At 41.4% G+C, this 24,286-nt stretch overlaps 1 protein-coding gene across 5 annotated transcripts in view; it reads left to right on the top strand.

Annotated features, from left to right (window-relative positions):
* LOC140896266 (uncharacterized protein F13E9.13, mitochondrial-like) overlaps positions 1-24,286 on the top strand; it is a 79,999-nt gene that overhangs the window by 37,242 nt on the left and 18,471 nt on the right. For 3 of the 5 annotated variants that reach the window (XM_073307780.1, XM_073307781.1, XM_073307776.1), the window contains one exon: positions 545-5,303. The exons of 1 other annotated variant lie outside the window; for it this stretch is intronic. In XM_073307780.1, coding sequence (XP_073163881.1) covers positions 545-735 — 191 coding nt within the window. In that variant the 3' untranslated portion in view covers positions 736-5,303. Of the gene's footprint in view, positions 1-544; positions 5,304-19,463; positions 19,979-24,286 lie in introns of those variants that run through there. One more of the 5 variants, XM_073307779.1, reaches the window with a different exon arrangement.

The raw sequence follows: 24,286 nt of genomic DNA, 5'->3' as shown, positions 1-24,286 counted from the left end.
AAATAATCATTGCCCCATGTGGAGTGGCGGTCACAAGAGTGGCCGTTAATTGTTTCAGTTGCAGGCTTTGCCTCTTCCTCAGCACTGAAACTGCCCTGTGATGCATGGCCAATGGTGGTTTCGTGTGACCCCAACTTTGTTTCTTTTGCTTGAATAGTGGTTTACAAAACAAATGCAGCATTGTTGTAGCCATGTTGGTCCCAGAATATTAGAGAGACAAGGTGGGTGAGGTAATAGCTTTTATTTATTCTCAGTTGGTGAGAGAGACAAGCTCAAAAGCTTACACAGAGCTGCTCTTCTTTTGTTAGCAGTCATTACAAGTGGTTTCTACAGACAAGCCACGTAATTCTTTACCAGAGAAACCAAGACCAGGTGTTGCTGACAGTCAGTATCATTTTTTAGCAAAGTATCAGTTGGAAATTGGATAAGTCAAGGCTGATTAATTTTGTGTCCCTATAATTTTAAGGGTGGGAGAAGGGAGAATGATTCTAGAGTGGGCTTAATCCTATTGTTGGATTTACATACGTGGCTTTCTTCATCTTAGAAGTTGAACATGCTGTGAAGATTCCAGTGCTGATTGGGTCTGGAGTGACGCTGGAGAATGCAAGGAACTACTTGGATGCAAATGCTTTAATAATTGGTTCATATTTCAAGAAAAAAGGTTATTGGGCAAATAGTGTTGATCCTGACAGAGTAAAGAAATTTATGGATCATATAGGTAAACTGAGAGAATGAATTTATCATCATATAGTATTGTGTTTGTGTAGAATAAGATTTGGTCATAGCACAACTTCTGTGGGGTTACCATACAAATCCAACAGGATATACAGTACCATGCACAAGCAACCTCTATTAGCATTCATGGGAGTTGCATGGGAATTGGTTAATACAATATTAAATGAGGAGAAAAAATCTTCTCTGTGGCTAGCCAGTAAATCAGGTGGCATTTTAAAGAAAATGGGTGTTCTCAGTTTCATTTGTCGAAGGCACATTTCTGCCGCTCTCTACTCCATGTTCCAGTACTAAATTATCTCTTAGACGTTTTCAGGAATATATTCTTTATGACAGGTAAAGAATTTGTGCAGCTTAAGAATTAGCTGAGTTTTGTTTTACATGTGGAATACAATAGGACACCCTAAGATTTCAGCCACCAGTACTGTAAATTGGGCAGGTCAGTTAGCCGCTGTGTGCCTCAGTTTCTCCATCTGTAAAATGGGGATAATAATACCTATTTTAAAAAATGTTGTAGGACATAATGAGATTTTGTAAAGCAATTTCATCTAATAAAAGTTACTATAAAAGTGCAAGATTTTTTTTCATTCAAACTCTATTTGTCAAAAAAATACAATAAAAATGCTGTAAGTTAGTAAAGTCCATTTATTCATGTCTGAATACTAGTGACGTCGTAGCAGAATTTTTGGAAGTCTTGATCCATCACTAACTTCAGACACTCAGCAGCTGCCCCTCCCAGTTTTAAGTGGCACCCCATCTATTTATCTCTTTGTTGGTCCTTTGCTATGATGACCCATCATGAACTCCTTCCGTGATGACTGTCTCAAGATTATTTCCATCTCTATGGCTGATGTGAGCAAACTACATAAGTTTGTGCCTGTTGATTTCTGAGAGCAGAGTCCTCTTTTCTCCAATAATATTTCGAACATAAAAGTATATGCCAGCACCCCATTCAAAGGCTTCAGTTTTCTTCTAGTCATCCACATTAGTTCCCTAAGATTCACTTCCATAAGTCGCTATGGAAAAAAATTATACTTTTCACCAGTTAAACCTTTGTATGTTTCGAGAGGCCACAGTTTTTCTACACTTTTATAAGGGAGGCCACGACTGAACAAGCCATCCCTAGTCTTCTTCCGATTTCTTTAGACTAGCCTCCTTGATTGGACTATGAATGATCCCAGGTAATTAAATCAATCTACTTCCTCTACAGCTTGACCATTAATCTTGTTGTCCACTTGCATCCTGACGTTAGTGATAGTGTCAAGATACATGCATTTTCATTTTTGCCCCTTTCAGTAGTACATATTTCTCATTAACTGTTTTTAACAGACACCAACATTTGTTGAATTCCATTGATGGTTGCAACAAAAAGCATATCCGAGGTCAGTAAGAGGTGTTCACCAATGGAAATCCTAGTTCCTTTCACTTTATCAAAACCTTCAGGGCTTGTCTCACAAGAAATTCTGCATACATATTAAAAAGACTTGGGAGGCAAAGGAGCATTCTGTCTCCATGTACCAATGGAAAACTTACTGCTGTTTGCACCATGATCTGTTGATGATGGAGACTTGTCACAAATTCAATTAGATGCTTTGGAATCCCCATGTCAGCCAGTATCCTCCAGAGACTGTCATGATGGATGATATCAAATGTTTTGGAGTAGTCAGAGAAACGCCTAATCAATGGATTGCTGAATATTTGCAATTTGATTGTATGTGCCTCGTCCCTCTCTAAAATCAGCTTGTGGTGATGGTAGTTCTGCTTCTGTCATTTGCTTCGTGCTGTCCTGAATTATACAGAGGAACACTTTACTTGCATGCTATATCAAGGAGATGGTACAATAGTCACTGTGCTGTTATATTTCCTTTCTTTGGTAAGAGCAGAAAAATTCCCTTTGTCCAATCATCCAGTCAATTTCTAGTCATTCATGCATTGTTGCAAATTTTCCACATGAGATCAATATCACCATCACCAATCACTTTTAACAATTCTGCAGGCACATTATCTACCCCTGGTGCTTTCCCAAGCTTCATTTTCATAAAAGCACGCACCACTTCCTCACTCAGGATTGATGGCTCAGGCTGTGTACTCTCTTTTCTGTCATCCTGTATTGTAAGTGGCTCTGATGAGGCATAGAGGTTGGCACAGTAATCTCTCTGTGTTTGAAATCACCACCTTCAGTAAAAACACTACTGTCATGATCTTTTATTATGCTTGGTTGCAGGGAAAACTTTTTACTAAAATGTCTGACCACTGTGAACATACCTTTTGTTTTATTATTTTAATTCTCGAGTTCCTCACATTTTGCTCTAATGTATTTGCTCTTATCTCCTCTAGTCTGCCTTTCTATCTGTCTGCTCAGTTCCTTACAGCGTATTTTCTCTCCTGCATTCTTCAGTCTCCAACCTTAACCTTCTCTGTTAATTATGGTGCGGTCTGACACTCACTTTTTGGAATGTGTGCTTTAGTGGCTTCAAGCATGATAGTTTTCATTTTATTCCAAAAGTCATTCAGGTTTTTTCTTCTCTTTCACATATGATAGTGACTCACACCTGTTCTTTACGGAAGTCATGTAGTTTTAGTTGATTTGGGACAAGTGCAGACGCAGCGGACCTGACAAACGTCCTATCTTTTTACGTTTTAATTTTATGTTTGAGGGTAACAGTTGATGGTCTGACCCACAGTCTGCACTCAGGGAAGTCTTTGTCCATTGGACGCTTTATCTCCAGCGTCCCTGTATCATTACATAGTTGAACTGGTTCTTTGTCACATCATCAGGTGACCTCCATATATGTAAACATATAGGATGTTGGGTGAAGATATTGTTTGTAATGATCAGATGATTACAGTACAGACTTCGACTAAACATCTTCCTCTCATATTGTAAACCCAGACCACTGTTTCCCTTTATTTCTTTGAGAGCTTACAACTCCAACTTTTGTGTTCAGATCTCCAATTACAAGGGTGATGTCTTCACTTGGTGTTTTAATAAGTGTCTCTTCAAATCATTCATAGAATGCCATAAATTGTTCGCTCGTCAGCTGCATAGAGGCTTAAACCTCTATGATCAACCTTTTAACTGACTTTGCTTGAAGGCAAATTGTAATGGTTGTATTGCTGATTGTATTATATCCAAGCACACACTTTGGTGTCTCCTTGAATAAAATAAATGCAACCCCTTTTTTCTCACTTTCTCAGAACCTGAGTGTATACCACATACCCATCCATCATCATGAAGTGACTTCTACCATTCCATCACAGCTTAGATTTCATGTATATCTATCTTACATCTTTGTAAATGGCAAAGTTCCCTTCATACATACGCCTCACAATCCATGTTCCTGTTCTGATCATTCTTTTATGAAGGTTCAAGTTATTCTTTTCCTTGGTGCAAACATCAGGTACTGTACTTCCCAAAGGATTTGGTACAGCACCATCGTAACTGCAACTGGTACTCTTGATGGCCAGAACCTCCTCCCCAGGATAATTTGATGAGCCTTTTGACGTGGGAGGTATCTCACCATCCAGTGCCACACATGGATCATGTTGCCTTTGTTCTGCCATGATTGGTCTCATGGGAGAAGATACACGGGGTGGTTTCCTATTGCCTTCTCTCTGGTTTGTGGTTGCTGTTGCTTAAATCATGATTTAATAACTCTTCTCCCTGTTGATGGCATTTCCCAATTGGAGGTCCCAATATCCTCCCCAGGACCTCATCTGTCTGAAGCCATTAGTACTTCCTGAGGTTTCAGCCAGTTGTAGATGGTACGGTCTACTGCCATTACAGCATCAGGCTGACTTGGAAATGCTGTACCACAACCAAAATTTTGAAAAAAATTGGGAAATGGATTCACTTTCAGTACTTAATGAAGAGTAAGTGTAAATATTTAAATTATTTTAAATAGAGCTGCTTGACATTTTTTAGGAATTTTGACAAAATATTTTAGTAAAAGTATTTGAAATGAAGATTTAATGCTGTTTCCAGACCAGCTAATTCAGCTCTGCACTTCTCAGGATTAGTATTAGTGATGTTGCAGACTGCCAAGATCCTTCCTGATACACACAGGGGTAATTGTGATGGAAGCCTTTCTTGTTGTACTGAGGGGTAAACACAGATTTTCATTTTTCACAAAGAATTCTTCAACACAGAAAACAATAGTGGATAGATTCAGCCATCTCTTAAAACTAATAAATTATCATGAATAAAAAATGATTTTCCTTAGCCAAAAAAAGGTCTAGAAGTCATTGTGTGCTTATGTAAAATCAGAGAATGATAGAAGTACTAAAAGATCTTTAAAAAATCTTTTTTGTTATTTTGGGTTCATAATGTGAAAATCTGTGTGATGTTTTAGTGAGAATGATGTGGACCCAGACATGTTCTACATGGATACATTTCAGAGAGGTGTTTTTATCTGAGCACCGAAGTGAAAGAAGAAATTTTGCACGATAGTATTTATTTATTATATATTTATAATGTATTTTGCAGATTTGTTGGGTTGGAAATGTATTTACTTCATGAACTATCATGTGAAAAACAGTCAAATGTAAATAAAAATGACAATTTCTGATTATATTTTGAGATTTTACTCTTTCATTTTTGATAGAATGTATGTGTGTTTTCATTCTTTGAGACTGTGAGTGAAATCTGTCCTTTGGAATCTCTCTCTTGACATCTGTGCGTAGCTTCCATTGATGCTAATGTAGATTATGTTATGTATATCAAAGGATAAGTGTAAACCCTTTGTAAGCTGGTGGAGACCCACCCATCTCCAAATAAAATGGCACACTTATTGTAGAGCAAAAAGATAATCTCCCAGAGGTTTTGTTTTGTAAAGATAAAGGTAATTCCAAAAAACACAGCATGAAACTCAACATAAGCCTTCTCCCATGGTTCCTTCTCCCTGGACTTACCTGTCTGTCCCATGGTTCCACCAAAGGCTGTTGAGTCCTTTGACTTGCTGTGTGGCCTGTAGAAAGCACAGATGCTTCAGAAGCATGTGTGTCATACACACACAGAGTTTCAAATCTTCGGAAGTGATGTGTTACAAATGTCTGTGTCTGCAGTAACTTGCACTCCTTCCCCTGCAATTTGGTGGGTCTGGTTGGTGTGTTCCCTCCAGAACTACAGAACATCAGCAGGGAAGAGTAGATAATGTCCTAAAGACGTTACTCTTCCCTTTTCATACATCCCCAGCCCCCAAGCAGAGTCTGCATACACGGGCTGTGTGCAGAAGTATTGGGAAGCATGGGGTCCTTCATATGTTAAATTATTTTTCATCTATTTACACTCTACATATTCGCAAAAAGAAAAGGAGTACTTGTGGCACCTCAGAGACTAACCAATTTATTTGAGCATAAGCTTTCGTGAGCTACAGCTCATTTTATCAGATGCATCAAGGTTCCACAAGTACTCCTTTTCTTTTTGCGAATATAGACTAACACGGCTGCTACTCTGAAACTCTACATATTGTAACATATTAATTTATATGCTAGCCAGGATGTTCACTTTGTGTATTCTTTAAGTCCTTAATACTAAATTATGAGACCCATATTATATAGTACTTGTCCTGTTTACAAAGCCATATGCTGTATAAAATTAAAAAGCAATGTGTTTAGAATTCAGTAAAAACAACTGATTTCCATGTTTTAAAATTAATAATGTTTTTTTTCCCACCTGTGTGTTTATGGGGAGGTTTCAAGCAATTCTGAACTTGCATATATTTCCATACCTGATTGCATAGTAGATGAAGTTCTTCTTGTAGTGTCACATGTTTTCTAGTGGAATTATCACCAACTTTGAAATTCATTGTTAAGAAAATGATGAAACTAGAAAGACTAGCATGTGAACAAAGAGCACCAGCTAATAATCAATCTAGTGTTGGAAAGGTTTTAAAGCAGTCAATTGGAAAGTGCAACAAATACATTGATAATGACTGTGCAGCAATGATAGTTTTTAAAGACACTGATTACAGTTGCTAAAAGTCACATTAATTACTGTGAAGGTGAAAATCTAATGTGTTACTGTAGTGTTACTAGAAACAAAGAAAAATAAAATTACTTGGCCTGATTTTCTACTCACTTATACCATGTTAGTTAAGAGTAACTCTAATGACATCAGTGGAGTAACAAGATTCTAAAAAGGGGGGTTAAGTGAGAGGAGAATCAGGCTCAATGTGTTTAATACCATTGCTGTGATCTAAGTGAGGAACACAACATGTCCTGTTTCTGTAATAGCTATTCTTCGGAACCAAGAAATCTGCACGTTTTGGCAATGTCTATAAGGTCTAAAATGAAATAACATCAGGTACACCGTAACCTTATAAGAGAGAGACCTTCTAGCGATTTTGTGCAATACTCCGAATATGCACTGAATGTGTCAGACAGAGCACCTCCACTCAATGATTGCTACCTCAGTGTAAAAGAGGACCAAGGCCATAATTTGGCCCTAAATTATTATATGAAAATGTAACTGCAGGATGTAGGGACCCATGTCAAAGAAAAGCTGATTTTAAAGCCCAAGAGGGTGATTGATCGCCAACTCTTTATCATTCTTTCTGCTGAAAGTATTTGTCTAGCATCATTAAGCATCTGCTTGTCTGTTGCACACAGATGCTGTAAATAGAATTTGACCTTTTTATGTAGAAAATGCTTGAATATTTAATGTAAAAATATTAAGTTATCAGGAAGGCTGTGTCTTTTGGGAAGAATGTTCAATTTTACACAAGTTCTCAGAGTACTGCAGAGCATGAATAACTTTGCAGCAGAACAAAGCAGCCAGTGTTATGTGTAGAAACTCTAGATGTGAATAACAGCTGTTCAAGAAGACTTATATTAAATATGTATTAATTAATTTGAAGTGCATCACTTAAATATGTGAAGAGATTATCTTGTGTTAATTTACAGTAAAACATTACAGTACTTGTTAGCTTCATTATAGTATCCTAAAGTATTCCTCTGCCTACATGGGAGCATTTTGTTGAGTGTTGATTGTTTTCGATTTGCCCTTTAAAAATGTCAGTGGCCTCTTTCTTGTTGGATTTGTTCTTGCATAGATACTGCACTTTCTTCTGAGCATAGAATGGACACAAATAATTTGAAGCCAAACTGTTTGAAGAAACTTCAGACAAAGAGAGCTTGTAAAAATATGGCTTCAACTATACACAGCCCTGTAATCACCTGGATTTCACACACAAATCTCTCAGTTGCTTGTGAGCAGATAATAGGTGCACAGTTACCTGTTTGTACAGGTAAGGGCCCGTGCATGGAAGTTCAATATCACCTATCATTTAGGTGGCTATTTGGGAAAATTGGGCCCATATAATATACATGAGGTTTAAGGAGTTGATGGGACACTATAAGCATTGTAATTGTGAAACTTACAAAATTGGTTAATAATACATACTTTCTGTAGTTAAATCAATGTACAAACTTTAACTAATCCTCATTACATCTGTAGAGGTAAGAACATAAGAATGGCCATACTGAGTCAGACTAAAGGTCCATCTAGCCCAGTATCCTGTCTTCTGACAGTGGCCAACGCCTGGTGCCCCAGAGGGAATGAACGGGTAATCATCAAGTGATCCATTCCATATCGCTCGTTCCCTGTCGCAGGCAAGCAGAGGCTAGAGACACCATCCCTGCCCATTCTGGCTAATAGCCATTGTTGGACCTATCCCTCCATGAATTTATCTAGTTCTTTTTTGAACCCTGTTATAGTCTTGACCTTCATAACATCCTCTAGCAAAGCATTCCACAGGTTGACGCTACATTGCATGAAGAAATACTTCCTTTTGTTTGTTTTAAACCTGTTGTATATTAATTTCATTTAGTGACACCTAGTTCTTGTGTTATGAGAAGGCGTAAATAACACTTCCTTATTTACTTTCTCCACTCCCGTTATGATTTTATAGACCTCAATCATATCCCCCCTTAGTTGTTTCTTTTCCAAGCTGAAAAGTCCAAGTCTTATTAATCTGTTCTCATATGGCAGCTGTTCCATACCCCTAATAATTTTGTTTCCCTTTTCTGACCTTTTCCAATTCCAATATATCTTTTTTTGAGATGGGGCAACCACGTCTGCACGCAGTATTCAAGATGTGGGCCTATGATGGATTTATATAGAGGCAGTATGATATTTTCTGTCTTATTATCTATCCCTTTCTTAATGTTTCCCAACATTCCATTAGCCTTTTTGACTCCCGCTGCACACTGAGTGGATGTTTTGAGAGAACTATCCACAATAACTCCAAGATCTCTTTCTTGAGTGGTAACAACTAATTTAGATACCATTGTATTATATGTATAGTTGGGATTATGTTTTCTCATGTGCATTACTTTGCATTTATCAACATTGAATTTCATCTGCCATTTTGTTGCCCAGTCACCCAGTTTTGAGAGATCCTTTTGTAGCTCTTCGCAGTCTGCCTGGGACTTAACTATCTTGAATAGTTTTGTATCATCTGCAAATTTTCCACCTCACTGTTTTACCCCTTTTTCCAGGTCATTTATGAATATGTTAAATAGGACTGGTACCAGTACAGACCCCTGGGGGACATCACTATTTACCTCTCTCCATTCTGAAAACTGACCATTTATACCTAACCTTTGTTTCCTATCTTCTAACCAGTTACCAATCCATGAAAGGACCTTCCCTCTTATCCCATGACAGCTTACTTTGCTTAAGAGCCTTTGGTGAGGGACCCTGTCAAAGGCTTTCTGAAAATCTAAGTACCCCTTGTTGACCCCCCTTAAAGAATTCTAGCAGATTGGTGAGGCATGTTTTCCCTTTGCAAAAAACATGTTGACACTTTCCCAACAAATTATGTTAATCTATGTATCTGACAATTTTGTCCTTTACTATAGTTTCAACCAGTTTGTCCAGTATTGAAGTCAAGCTTACCGGCCTGTAATTGCCAGGATTACCTCTGGAGCCCTTTTTAAAAATTGGCATTACATTAGCTATCCTCTAGTCATTTGGTACAGAAACTAATTTAAATGATAGATTACAGACTACAGTTAGTAATTCTGTAATTTCACATTTGAGTTCCTTCAGAACTCTTTGGTTAATACTATCTGGTCCTGGTGACTTATTATTGTTTAGTTTATCAATTTGTTCCAGAATTTCCTCTAATGACACCTCAAATCTGGGACAGTTCCTCAGATTTGTCACCTAAAAACAATGGCTCAGGTTAGGGAATCTCTTTCACATCCTCAGCTGTGAAGACTGATGCAAAGGAACTCATTTTATTTCTCTGCAATGGCCTTATCATCCTTGAGTGCTCCTTTAGCATCTCAATCATCCAGTGGCCTCACTGGTTGTTTAGCAGGCTTCCTGCTTCTGAGGTACTTAAAAAAATTTTGCTATTACTTTTTGAGTCTTAGGTTAGCTGTTCTTCAAATTCTTTTTTGGCCTTCCTAATTATATTTTTACACTTCATTTGCCAGAGTTTATGCTCCTTTCTATTTTTCTCACTAGGATTTAACGTCTACTTTTTGAAAGGATTCCTTTTTGCTTCTGACTGCTTCTTTTACTTTGTTGGTATTAGCCACGGTGGCACTTCTTTAGTTCTCTTACTGTTTTTTAATTTGGGGTGTACATGTAAAGTGGGGTATACATTTAAGTGTCTTTAAAACGTTTCCATGCAGCTTGCAGGAATTTCACTTTTGGCACTGTACCTTTTAATTTCCGTTTCACTAACCTCCTCATTTTTGTGTAGTTCTCCTTTGTGAAATGAAATACTACATGTTGGGCTGTTATGGTGTTTTCCCTTCCACAGGGATGTTAAATTTAATTATATTATAGTCACTATTACCAAGGCGTCCAGCTATATTCACCTTTTGGACCAGATCCTCTGCTCTACTTAGAACTAAATCAAGAATTGCCTCTCCTCTGGTGGGTTCCAGGACCAGCTGCTCCAAAAAGCAGTCATTTAAGGTGTCAAGTAACTTTATCTTTGCATCCCGTCCTGAGGTGACATGTACCCAATCAATATGGGGATAGTTGAAATCCCCCATTATTATTGAGTTTTTTATTTTAATAGCCTCCGATGAAGTGAGCTGCAGCTCAGGAAAACTTATGCTCAAATAAATGTTAGTCTCTAAGGTGCCACAAGTCCTCCTGTTCTTTTTTCTAATCTCCCTGAGCATTTCACAGTCACTATCACCATCCTGGTCAGCTGGTTGGTAATATATCCCAACTGCTATATTCTTATTATTAAAGCATGGAAGTACTATCTATAGCAGGGGTGGGCAAGCTTTTTTGGCCCAAGGGCCACACTGGGGTTGCAAAACAGTATGGAGGACTAGGTAGGGAAGGCTGTGCCTTCCCAAACAGCCTGGCCCCTGCCCCCTCCCGCTTCCCACCCCCTGACTGCTCCCCTCAGAACCCCCAACGCGTCCAACCCCCCTGCTCCTTGTCCCCTGACACCCCCCCAGGACCCCACGCCTCTAACCACCCCCTTTGACCTCACCGCCATTGAACCCCCCTACTCCTTGTTCCCTGACCCGTATCCACACCCCTGCCCCCGACAGCCCCCCAGGACCCTTGCCCCATTCACCCCTCCCCACTTCTTGTCCCCTGACCGCCCCCTCCTGAGACCCCCGTCCCTAACTGCCCCCCCAGGACCCCACCCCCTATCCAACCCTCCCTATTCCCTGTCTCCTGACTGCCCCCCTCCCCGAACCTCCACCCCATCCGACCACCCCCTGTTCCCTGACTGCCCCCTGGGACCTCCTGCCCCCCGCCCCCTTACCATGCCGCTCAGAGCAGCAGGACAGGCTTGTTGGAAAGCCTGGGAGGTGGGAGGGCGCAAGCCACGCTGCTCACTCGGCAGCATGGCTGCGTGGGAGGGGGGACAGCGGGGGCCCGGCTGGGGGTGAGCCTTCCTAGGAGCTCAGGGGCCGGCAGGACGGTCCCCTGCGGGCCATAGTTTGCCCACCTCTGATCTATAGCAATTCTATGGTACAGTTTGGTTCATTTAAGATTTTTACTTCATTTCATTCTACACTTTCTTTCACATATAGTGCCACTCCCCCACCAGCACAACCTGTTCTTTCCTTCCAATGAATTTTATACCCTGGTATTGCTGTGTCCCATTGATTATCTTCATTCCACCAAGTTTCTGTTATGGCTATTCTATCAATATCCTCGTTTAATACAAGGCACTCTAGTTCACCCATTTTATTATTTAGACTTCTAGCACTGGTATATAAGCCTGTTAAAAACTTGTCACTTTTTAGCTGTCTGTCATTACATGATGTAATTGAATGGGACTTTTTTTCATTTGACTCTCTCTCTCATCAGATCCTACTTGTATTTTATCATCTTCCATCCTCTCCTCCTTACTAGGACATAGAGAATCTCCATTAGTAGATCCTCCCTAAGGGATGTGTCTGTCCAAACCATGTGCTCCTCTGCACCCAGCCCTTAGTTTAAAAACTGCTCTATGACCTTTTTAATTTTAAGTTCCAGAAATCTGGTTCCATTTTGGTTTAGGTGGAGCCCATCCTTCCTGTATAGGCTCCTCTTTTCCCAAAAAATTCCCTAGTTCCTAATCTAAACCCCTCCTCCCTACACCTTTGTCTCATCCACACATTGAGAGACTGCAGTTCTGCCTGTCTACCTGGCCCTGCACATGGAACTGGAAGTATTTCAGATAATGCTACCCTAGAGATCCTAGACTTCAAATTCTTACCTAGCAGCCTAAATTTGGATTCCAGTACCTCTCTCCTATTCTTCCCCATGTCATTGGTACCTACATGTACCACAACCAACAGCCCCTCCCCAGCACTACACATAAGTCTATCTAGATGTCTCAAGAGATCTGCAATCTTCTCACCAGGCAGGCAAGTTACCATGCGGGTCTCCCGGTCATCGCAAATCTATGTTTCTAATGATTGAATCGCCCATTACTAATGCCTGTCTTTTCCTAATAACTGGAGTTCCCTCTCCCGGAGAGGTATCCTCAGTGTGAGAAGATACCACAACATCATCTGGAAGGAGGGTCCTAACTATGGGATCGTTTCCCTCTGCTCCAGTTGGATGTTCTCCTTCCCTGAGACTTTCATCCTCCTCAACAGCACAGAGGCTGTGGGACCGTTCTATTGTGTCCTGGAAAGTCTCATCTATGTATCTCTCTGTCTCCCTTAGCTCCTCCAGTTCAGCCACTCTGATCTCCAAAGCCTATACATGGTCTCTGGGGGCCAGGAGCTCCTTGCACTGAATGCACACATATGCCATCTGCCCATAGGGGGGCTGGTAATAATACATGCTGCATTGGGTGCAATAAACTGGATAGCCCCCACTTGTGCTGGACTTCTGCTGGCATTCTTTTTTTACTCCTGAAGTTAGTTCCTTTGTTGAGGTTTTGTTTTTTATCAGGGGGTATTTTTGGCTTTCAGTTTAAAGTATGTATCTAGCCCTCTCTCACACACCCTGTCTAAATTCCCTTGCAAAACTCCTGAAAGCAGTGTCAGGATGAGCTCCACTCTGACATCTGGTGGTGAGGTGTGGCAAGTTGTGGAAAAGAACTTCAGGGGCTGATCTCATTTGCATAGGCACACCCACCCCGCCGAGAATGAGGCCATAACTGCCCAAATGGTCACTTTGGCTGTTGTGGGATCCCCAGTGTCTCTGTTATTGGGGCGGGAAGAATAAATTGTTATTACCCTGATTATGGGAACTGTGCTTGGAACTGTACTTGGCCTTTTGTTATGATGGAGGGACTCACCATCAACTAAGTAGCACTCGCAAGGCAAGGGACATGGGTTCCAAAACTCTGTGAATTGAGAGAGGTTTGAGACAGGTATTAGTACCTAGTGGCGTGGGCCCCTTTGTGAGGGCCTGGAACACTAATTGCACCTCTGTCTTTCTCCACTGTGGAATGTCAGAGCTAATTTTGGGTCTATTAAGAGTCTTGCTACAGGTACTGTGCTGAATTCACTTTGGCCTTATGGTGCACCAGCACTAAGTCTCCCACTACTATGAGCTGAAATCACTGAGCACTGTGTCAAGTAGTGGGGAGCTGGAAGATCTAGAGTGCAGTGGTGCTGTTCATGGATAGGCTGGCAGAGCGTTCGTGAGACGGTGAGGCGAGCTGTGCAGAGCGGAGCTGTTCGTGAGATGGCGAGCTGTGCAGAGCGGAGCCATTTGTGAGACGGCGGAGCAGAGCGGAGCCCTGTGGGGCAGTCAGCTTGAGGACACGTAAGGTGCCCCTTACCTCTTTCCACCACACACAGGCACATTTTAGCCAGACTGGGGAGTAACACTATGCAGATGAACTTTTGAACTCTGGGGCTGGACTTTTTGGACTTTGGGTGATTTGTGGATTGCTGGACTCAAGAGACGTTTGGGTTCTGAGACTCAAGCACCCGAGGGAAAGGATGTGGCCCAATTTGCTGGGGTGGGTCTTTGCTCATGGTTTGGTTAATGAACACTAGTTGTGGTGTTTCCCCAATTTAATGCTGATGTCGTTTACCTCATGTTATTAAAGATTCTTTGCTACACCGAGACTCTGTGCTTGCGAGAGGGGAAGTATTGCCTCTTTGAGGCGCCCAGGGGTGTGTAAGATTTTCCCAGGTCACTGGGTGGGGACTTGAGCCAGTTTTGCATTTGCTTTGATGAGAGCACTGTGTACTGAACCCGGCCCTTGCTGCTATCAACTTGGCCTGGCAGAAGGGTTACACTCCCATTAGCTGCTCCTCGCTAGCTTCTCTGGTCACTTCAGTAGGTGTTTTTACCCTCAGTTAGAAATAGGGAAACTGGGGTAGAGAAGCTAAGTAACTTTGCTGAAGCCCCACCAGAAAGTCAGTGTATGAGTCCCAGTTGGGAGCCCTGAGTTCCTGGCTTTCAGTCCTATGCGCTAACCACTGGATCATATAAAGTGTTGTGTAGAACAGGACCCCATGTAGTCCTCAGCACAATGGGCCAAGTTCCACAGCAGCAACCCCTAAATTCTGTGGCAACATTAATTTATTTTGTCACCATTAAATACCCTTCTTTCCCATCCTCCAGCCCTGACATTAATGCACACAGCAATGGCATATAGTTTGGAAATACTAATGGACGTAAATCATTGATCATTTTCAAGGATGGGCTTTTTGTTACACTTTCCAGGGGGCCTGGAGCCACTTTCTAGACCTCAACTCCTGCACTGTTCTCTGGGCTGCCTAGCTCACCAACTTGCACTTCTGTCTCCCTCACTACAAGCTGGAGACCAGCTCTGGCTTCCCAGCCTTGCTCTGCCAAGCTCCATGAAATAGTCTGGGGAGCGTGCATAGTAATCCAGTCAGCTCCCCCTTGTGAAAAAGCTGGAGAGCCAGAGGCATAGGAAGGGGAGTAGAAAACACAATGCTGAGCATTTGGCTGCAGCAAAATGCTAAATTCCATGGCATTCCTGGCTGAGGTGAAGGGGGATGTTCACACCACTCAGAGCTATCGTTTCAGGCTGTTTGCAGAGGTAGGCAGTTTACACTTGGTTCACATTTTCAAGATTATTTCTACAACCATAAACACTAGAAAGATGTTTTTTTAATGAAATCTGAGATTCTGAAGGATTTTCTGTGACAACAAGGGGTTAATTCTATGGTACATTTCCTCATCATAGAATACATGGAGACCTGTTTTAGGAACAGATTTATCTGAAACATAGGAATCTTTAAAAAGAAACCATTAAAGCATTTGTTATACTTTAAATTAAAACGCATTTTTAATAAATTCACAATCTCTTTCCCCATTCCTTCCACTAAGCCTCGGCAAGTGTAGCCACACGTTGCTCTGTATTCACTGTGCCAAAGCCATCTGTGCTTTCTAGACTGGAGGGTCTTCAGAGAGAGAATGGCTTTTATCCTGTGTTTAACCTATTTTAAAGAATGGTGTCCTGTGATGGTGCTATATAAATGATAAAGAATAAGAAAAATAACTCCTTGGAAGCTTGGAAATTATAATAATTAAAAAGGCAGCACATCCCTAAGAAAACTAACTGACAGGAAAAAAAAAATCACAAAACAGCCCAATGCACCTAACAAACATAACCCTAAACTTAGGCTACATAAAAAAGACATGAGTACAAAAATGCAGGCAGAAGACCAGCAGCAGAGTGGGGCTACCTAGTTTATTGCATTGAATGCAACATGTCTGATTTCCTGCCTCATAGGCAGGTTGTGTGCGTGTGCGTGCAGTGCAGTGCAAGCAACTCATGGCCTTCAGAGACAGTTCAGGCTAATGAGGCCAGCGTGCCTGAACTGGAGAAACCAAGGGAGACAGAGGTACATAGAGGAAATTTTTAGGGACATAGTAGAGCAGTCCTACCACCTGTCCAACAACCTCTGTGCTGTTAAGGAGAATGAAAGTTTCATGGCAGAAGAACATCAAGCTGCAGCAGAGGGAAACAGTCCTATAGTTGGGACCCACCTTCCAGATGCTGTCATGATATCTTCTCTCACTGTGGATATCCCTCCAAGGCCAGGACTCCAGTTATTAGGAAGAGACAGGCAATAATAGTGGGGGATTCGATTATTAGAATCCCCATTATTAGTTGGGTTTGTGGTGACTGGGAGAACTGCATGGTCAATTGCCCGTGGGGTACGAAGGTTGCGGATCTCATGAAACATCTAGGTAGCCTTATAAGTAGTGCTGGGGAGGAGCTGGTGGTCTTGGTACATGTAAGTACAAGTGACCTAGAGAAAGGTAGGAGAGGGATCATGGGGTGAGATTTAGGCTGCTAGGTAAGAAGTCCAGGACCTCCGTGGTAGCATTCTCTGAAATGCTTCTGGTTCACATGCAGGGACAGGAAGACAGATCTAAATAAGTGGATGAGATGATGGTTAGGGAGAAGGGATTTAGGTTTGTTAGGAACTGAGGAATCTTTTGGGAATGAAGGAGCCTATACAGGAGGGATGGGCTCCACCTTAACCAAAATGGACCCAAACTACTGGCATGTAACACTAAAAAGGGTGTAGAGATTTTTTTTTAAATAAGGTCTGGGGGAAGGCTGACATGCGGAGGAGCACATGGTTTGGTCAGAGGCATCTGATAGGGATGAATTTAGTAAAGGGGAAACGCTATATCCTAGTATAGAGGGTAGGAAAGAAGTTGGTAAAGTACAGGTGGGAGCTAGTGAAGAACAGTCAAACGTAAAAGAATCCCACTTAAACATAATACATGAAGGCAAGTAACTAAATATTGAGAAAATGTATAAGTGCTTACATACAAATGCTAGAAGTCTATATACTAACTAAAATGCCTGGCATTAAATGAGGATATTGACATAATAAGGTATCCCAAAAACTTAGTGGAATGATGATAATCAATGGGGCACAGTATTACCAGGGTACAAAATATATAGGAATGACAAAGTAGGCCATGTTAGTGCAGAAGTAGCACTATATGTTAAAAAAAAGCATGGAATCAAATGAGGTGAAAATCTTAAATGAATCAAACTATACCATAGACTCTCTATGGATAGAAATTCTATGCTTATGTAAAAAGATCAGAGCAATAGAAATATATTACCAATCACTTTACCAGGATGGTGACAATGATTGTGAAATGCTAAGGGAGGTTAGAGAGGCTACAAAACCACAAAACACAACAATCATGGATGATTTCAACTATACTTATATTGACTGTGTAATTGTCTCTTCAGGACATGATGCAGAGATAAAATTTGTAGACGACATACATGACTGCTTCTTGGAGCAGCTTCTTCTGGAACCCACAAAGGCAAGGCTATTCTAGATTTAATCATAAGTGTAGTACATGATCTGGTCTAAGAGGTAACTATAGCTGAACCACTCGGTAATAGGGACCATAATGTAGGGGGAGAAATACCAAAAAATACCCCACCATAGTAACATTTAATTTTAAAAAAGGGAACCACACAAGAATGAGGACACTAGTTAGATAGAAATTAAAAAGAGTATTCATAAGGGTGAAATTTCTGCAAACTGCCTGGAGACTTCTTTAAATACCATAATTGAGGCTCAGACTAAACGTATACTCCAAATAATAAAAACAAAAGACAGTAAGAGTTCAAAAAGAATGTCACTATGGCTAAACAGCAGAGTAATGGAGGCCATTAGAGGCACAAAGGCATCGTTTAAAATTTGGAAGTCAAAACCTAATGAGGAAAATAGGGAGATTTACAAACTCTGATAAGTAAAATGTAAATGTATAATAAGGGAGGCCAAGAAAGAATTTGAGAAGCAACTTGCTAAAAACACAAACACTAAATTTTTTTTAGGTACCTCAGAAGCAGTAAGCCTGACAAACAGGCAGTGAGGCTGTCAAGGTTCCTTCCCCAGTCTGAACTCTAGGGTACAGATGTGGGGACCTGCATGAAAAACCCCCAAGCTTATTTTTACCAGCTTAGGTTAAAACTTCCCCAAGGTACAAACTATTTTACCTTTTGCCCCTGGACTTTATTGCTGCCACCACCAAGCGTCTAACAAATATGTAACAGGGGAAGTGCCCACTTGGAAACGTCTTTCCCCCCCAGAATCCTCCCAAACCCTACACCCCCTTTCCTCGGGAAGGCTTGATAAAAATCCTCACCAATTTGCATAGATGAACACCGACCCAAACCCTTGGATCTTAAGAACAATGAAAAAGCAATCAGATTCTTAAAAGAAGAATTTTAATTGAAGAAAAAAAGTAAAAGAATCACCTCTGTAAAATCAGGATGGTAAATACCTTACAGGGTAATCAGATTCAAAACATAGAGAATCCCTCTATGCAAAACCTTGTTACAAAAAGACACAAAAACAGGAATATACATGCCATTCAGCACAACTTATTTTATCAGCCATTTAAACAAAACAGAATCTAACGCATATCTAACTAGATTGCTTATTAGCCCTTTACAGGAGTTCTGACCTGCATTCCTGCTCTGGTCCCGGCAAAAGCAACACACAGACAGAGAGAACCTTTGTTTCTCCCCCCCTCCAGCTTTGAAAGTATCTTGTCTCCTCATTGGTCATTTTGGTCAGGTGCCAGTGCGGTTATCCTAGCTTCTTAACCCTTTACAGGTGAAAGGGTTTTTCCTCTGGCCAGGAGGGATTTAAAGGTGTTTACTCTTCCCTTTATATTTATGACAGAGGCCAATAGACAATAAAGGTTATGTGTCAATAATAGATATTTTAGAACAAATTGATCAACTAAACAGTACTAAATCACCATGACCAAATGGTAGTCACCTAAGAGTTCTGAAGAAACTCAGATACAAAATTGCCAAACCACTAATTATAATATGTAACATATCACTGAAATCAGCCGCTTGTACCAGGTAACTGGACAGTAGATAAAGTAACATTGATTTGTAAAAAAGGGTCTAGAGGAAATCCTGGCAATTGCAGGCCAATGAGCCTAAATTTGATACCAGGCAAATTGTTGAAACTGTAGTAAAAAATATACTTATCAGACACATAGATAAACATGATTGGTTGGGGAAGAGTCTTTTATAAAGAGAAATCACATACTTTGAGGGTGTTATGACATTACATTTCATATTCCTTATGAAAATACTCTTATATGCCCATATTCCTTATGAAAATATGCTTATGATATGAATATGACATAACCGAGATGTACTTTATGCAAGATGGCTCATATGAGATATCATTGGAAAGGTTATGATTTACTGAATGTGATTATCAAATTTGTACACCTGTATCGTTTCTGTATCTGAAGTTAGGAATATCAACTATGTATCTTTATTTCAAATGTGTTACTGTAGGTGTCACCCCCAACCAGTGCTTCAGGTAGAACAGTGGAAAAGCCGGACAGGGCTAATGGGCCATTAGCAGAGACAGTGGACTGTGAACGAGCGTAGTCTTCCTGTGGACACTGGAGACAGCCTATGAGCAATGGCTGCCACAGCCCTTCTGAGACATGGGTCTTTTCACCTGATACTAAACATTACCTTGGACTCCTTGTAACTTTCCACTGGGGGTCAAAAAAAAGGATTCCCGCCTTATGTAAATTCCATTTAGGGGTGAGGAGGAAGGCAAATGGGACTCCTCCTCTCCATGGCTGTCTGCCCGAAAAGAAAGACTGCAAAAGACGCCTGAAGGGAAGGCCAGGGGTAGTCCAGACTGAGACAGGGGTCCAGTCTGAAAAGGAATATAACTGGAACTCTGAACCACAGAAACTTTGCAACCTGCCTAAAATAACATTCAGGGTGAGAATTTACATTTTGTAACCTGTTGCTTAAGTATATTGAGCTCAGTTTGCGTATTTTGTTTTATTTGGTCAGTAATCTTCTTTGTTCTGTCTGTTATCTTAAAACTTAAAATTCACTTTTGTAGTTAATAAACTTATTGCTTGTTTGTAATATAACACAGTTTATGTAATTTCTAACTGAGGGGGCAAGAAGTGTGCATACCTCTCTTCACATTGAGGAAGAGGGTGGATTTTTTGAGCTTGCACTGTACGGATTTTTCTATACAGTGCAAGACAGTATTATTTGGGGTTTATCTCCCAAAAAAGGGTTTGCACTTGAGTGCTGGGGGAGTCACATGACTAAATTAATAGGCAGTACCTTTTCACTCAGCACACAGCTAACCTGTGGAGCTCATTGCCATGTGATCTTGTGTTGGCCAAAAGTATAACAGGGTTAGAAAGAGTACTGGATAAGTTCCTGGAGGATAGGTCCATCCTTGGCTATTAGCCAAGATGGTCAGGGCTGCAACTCCATGCTTGGGATGACTCTAAACCTGTGACTACCAGAAGCTAGAAGTGGAAGACAGGTGTATCACTACATAATTTCCCTGTTCTGTGCACTCCTCCTGTTGGAGATGAGATTCTGGTCAAGATAGACCATGGTCTGACCCAGCATAACAGCTCTTATGTTCCTGCAGCTGAGCTGTCTCCTATCTGAATTGTTTCCTTGCACTCATGATGCTTGTGCACACAGGTTTCTTAGACTAGTATTGCTGAGGATTTGAAAAGGGCAAATCATTGGACTGGGATGTCTTCTTGCAGTTAGGTCTCTCACGTCTCTGTAACACTGATTCTTCTCCACTGGGGTTGGGGGATGGAGCAGAAGACTATCCATGCTGCATTGCATTGTCCCTGCAGAGCCCAGTGCAAAAATCTGGTTTGGAGTGTTATGTTTCTCTGGGTCCCCTCCACGTGTGTTATTGAAGCACTGCAGGGAAACGTATCCAATACACCTTGCATCTACAGGAGACATTGTGCCTGGGGGAAGGAGACCCATGGGAGCTATGTTTAAGAACAGCTGTTACTGCAGACAGCCCTGTTTCAGCAAATGTGTATGGGGGATCTCCTCCTCTCATGGCTACCCTGGATCTACCCAATGCCTGACAGGAAATTCTGCACATTGAACCTTATGGAATTTTCCTGTCTGTCCTTCCCAATCTCAGCCCCCTTTCCCTCTCCCAATGAGAGGAATGATTTGACCCTTTGAAACGTTTACTTTGGGGGGAAAATTCATTTACCAAAAAAGCTAATTGAAAAAAGGGACACATATTGGGTCTAACCACCTCAGTCATGTCCCTCCAACATGATGAATAGTTCAGAATCTTCTATTGATAAATCTATGCTCACTCAATAAAATCTTGAAACCAGTATGTTACTTCGCCCCATTCATATTCCTGACTTCTTCTCTCAACAAGAAACTTTCAGACACTCACTTGTTCTAGCCCAGACAGAGCTATTAAATACTTATCTCAGATTATTCTTCAGCTGACAGTGTTACCACTCCTCTGCTCTGTATGCTAGTTTAGATTGATGCCTTTGGGTCACTGAAATATCCCAGCCCTCATTATAGATGACTCCCTTCCTCCCCTATGCTTTATTCACATTCAGTGAACAGTTGTCGCTGCCTTTCATCCTATCTACAATCTGCTCCACATACAGAAAACAGACACAGCAGCTGAGGCACAGGCCAGAGCAGAGGGGTCTCCAGCAAAATGTTAGAGAGTAAAGGAGGAAATCTTTCCCGCCTGTAGCCAGGCAGCTAACTGAAAACACATGTTCCTCAGTACAAAATTTGATAACCTTTCACCTTGGACGACCCAACCTCCGTTTATTTGCTTACAGTTTGAAGTTGCAGAAGTCCTGGTAAAGCTGTGGGGAGTGTGAGTCTCTCTTTGTGGAACCTCTCTTGGTGGGCAGAGATGTGTGAGGGGAATCATTTTGGTGTGATGAGAAACAGATTTGTTTTATTCAGACTTGGTTTTGTGTTCAAGCCATCCAAAAAGTGACTTTGCTGCTTTCGGCTGAGATGACTCCCCACCCTTCTCCACTTAACTTTCCCCCTCTGCTCCCCACAAAATCGGGGGGGGAGTGGGGGGAAATGCACAGTTCCACAAAGTGGAGCCTATGGGCAGCGAGCCACTGCATTTCACAGGATTTCTTTTTTCCCCAAGGACAAAACTCCCATTGAAATGAATGGGACAGAGATTCCATTCACTTGATTGGGATGCTAGATTATCATGTGTTCCTGCTCCAAACGATGTGCTCTGTTAAAAGGATTTCATTGTTTTTGAAACCAGCATCCAACTTTGCAAAAACAAAATCAGGGGCAGATGCAAAATATAAGAGAGAGGAAATTTCAGAAGGGTGCAGAATCCCCTTCGTTAGCATACTCAGTGGGTCAAATTCAGCCCTTGTGTAAGTGGCCCACTGTTTACAATCTCTCAATCCTTATCCAACAATTTAAAAATTGTAAATGCAACTCCCCTCCCTAACCCTGCCCCCCTTTTGTGTGTGCTAATCAGATTGCTGTGCATAGTGAAATAACAGGTTTGTGTGGAACTGTGGGGTATAATATTTAGCACCATTCTAGTGCATCACAGACAACATCTAATTCATCCCTCAACCACACCCCTCTGAGATCTGAGATAGGCATGGTAAGTATTACCATTCCCATTTTATAGATGGGGAAACTGAGGCAAAGAGGCTAAGTGATTGGTCATGTCTCCAGATGGAGTCTGTGTTAATGTTAGACACAGGGAAAGATTTCCCCACCCCCAAAACTGCCCTTTTATACTTTAGCTTTATCCCAGCTTCCTGTTCTTTCACTTGTACATATACATAGACTAAACCATACTATGCAGGGGAACTAGGAATACTACAAGGGCAGAAACTGACTTAGTAAAGACATTCTTGTGATAAACAAAAGACTCTTTGCACCAGATGCATATAAATAAATAGAAAAGCAGATGGGCTTAGAAATGGAGTGAAGAATAGAGAAGGGCCCTGTAGCAGGGCACAGGCCCCTTCTGCCTTCTTGCACTACAGAAACCTGCTCAGACCCTCCTGGTTGGCGATGCAGGTTGTGCTTTTTATTTTCTGCTCCCTCCTACGGTTTTGCTCAGCAATACTAAGTACAACATCCCTTCTATCCTCAGCCCTTTTCCCAGAGCCCAAGAGGAGAAGATTTCTCCCTTCCTGGAGACCTCTCTGACTCTATACTCAACTATCCCTCCTTCTCTGCCTTACAAGTCTTTCCTATGCCTTTTTTATCAGTCCTCAGATGGTGGGCTAATCAATCCTTTAACTCCCCCAGCCTGCCATTCTGATTAGCGAATTAATTATCTTTCATTCCCAATCAGACTTCTCTGGGGGAGCCAATTAGTGCCAGAGTGATCAGAGTGCTGGCTCACTTGCCAGCTCCCAGCTCTCTCTCACAGGCCTTAGCTGGGATCCAAACTGCCTGAAAGTTCAGTGGGTGAGAGGATCTTGATTTTGTTTCTGGTTAATCTCTAACAAAGAGAAAAAATAAAGGAAGCATCTGGTGGGAAATAACATTCAACTTGTGGTTTCTAGATGCTGTTCTGGGAGGTACTGGCTTCGTGACTGAGGTTCCAAAAGAGGAGTCTGAGAGTTCTGCTCAGTCTGAGAGTTCTGTTTTCTCCTTTGAACCCTTTCTGATAACCTCTGACCGCACCCCAAATAGGGTAGGGATATAACCATCCTTTCAGCTTGTATGGGAGATTTTCAGAGACACAAAGGTACCTGCTTGTCTTCCCTTCAACCTTATTGAGAAAATCCCAGGTAGATAAGGAGGCAGAGACTATCAGCATAGAGGACTATTTGACAGAGATCTAAGGATTAAATTCCCGTTTTGTTTCAGTGTGATGTATGACTTGCAGGTGGATGGGACAGAGCGGAACTGAGATGTAGTAGTCAAGTGGAGGTTCCTTGGGCCATTTGGCCTGTAAAGGGCAGTAAATTAAGAACCCACAAAGGGAAACTCTTGTTCATACCATAGTCAGCCTGTGCAATTCACAGAGGCAGATGCTGCAGCTGAATTTCAAAACAGGACTGGAGAATTCTTTGACTGTTAGTAACATTTCTACACTAGCAAAATGAGAGCTAGGACAATGATGTGAGTAATTCAAGGTCACCTGCAGGGTTCAGGAAAGAATTCTGTTCGCATTGATCTATTAGCTGGGTGCAATATGGGATTCTCCCTTCCTCTGAAGAGTCAAACACTAGCCATGTCTGGGACAGGATAGCTGATTAAATAGCTCAACAGTCTAGTCCACGATGACAATTCCTGTGTAACTAAAACCAGGAAATATAGAAGAG

This window comes from Lepidochelys kempii, chromosome 12 (assembly GCF_965140265.1).
Source record: "Lepidochelys kempii isolate rLepKem1 chromosome 12, rLepKem1.hap2, whole genome shotgun sequence".
NCBI lineage: Eukaryota > Metazoa > Chordata > Testudines > Cheloniidae > Lepidochelys > Lepidochelys kempii.
The sequence above is the reverse complement of the archived record's forward strand: the minus strand, read 5'-3'. Positions and strand labels throughout refer to the sequence as shown.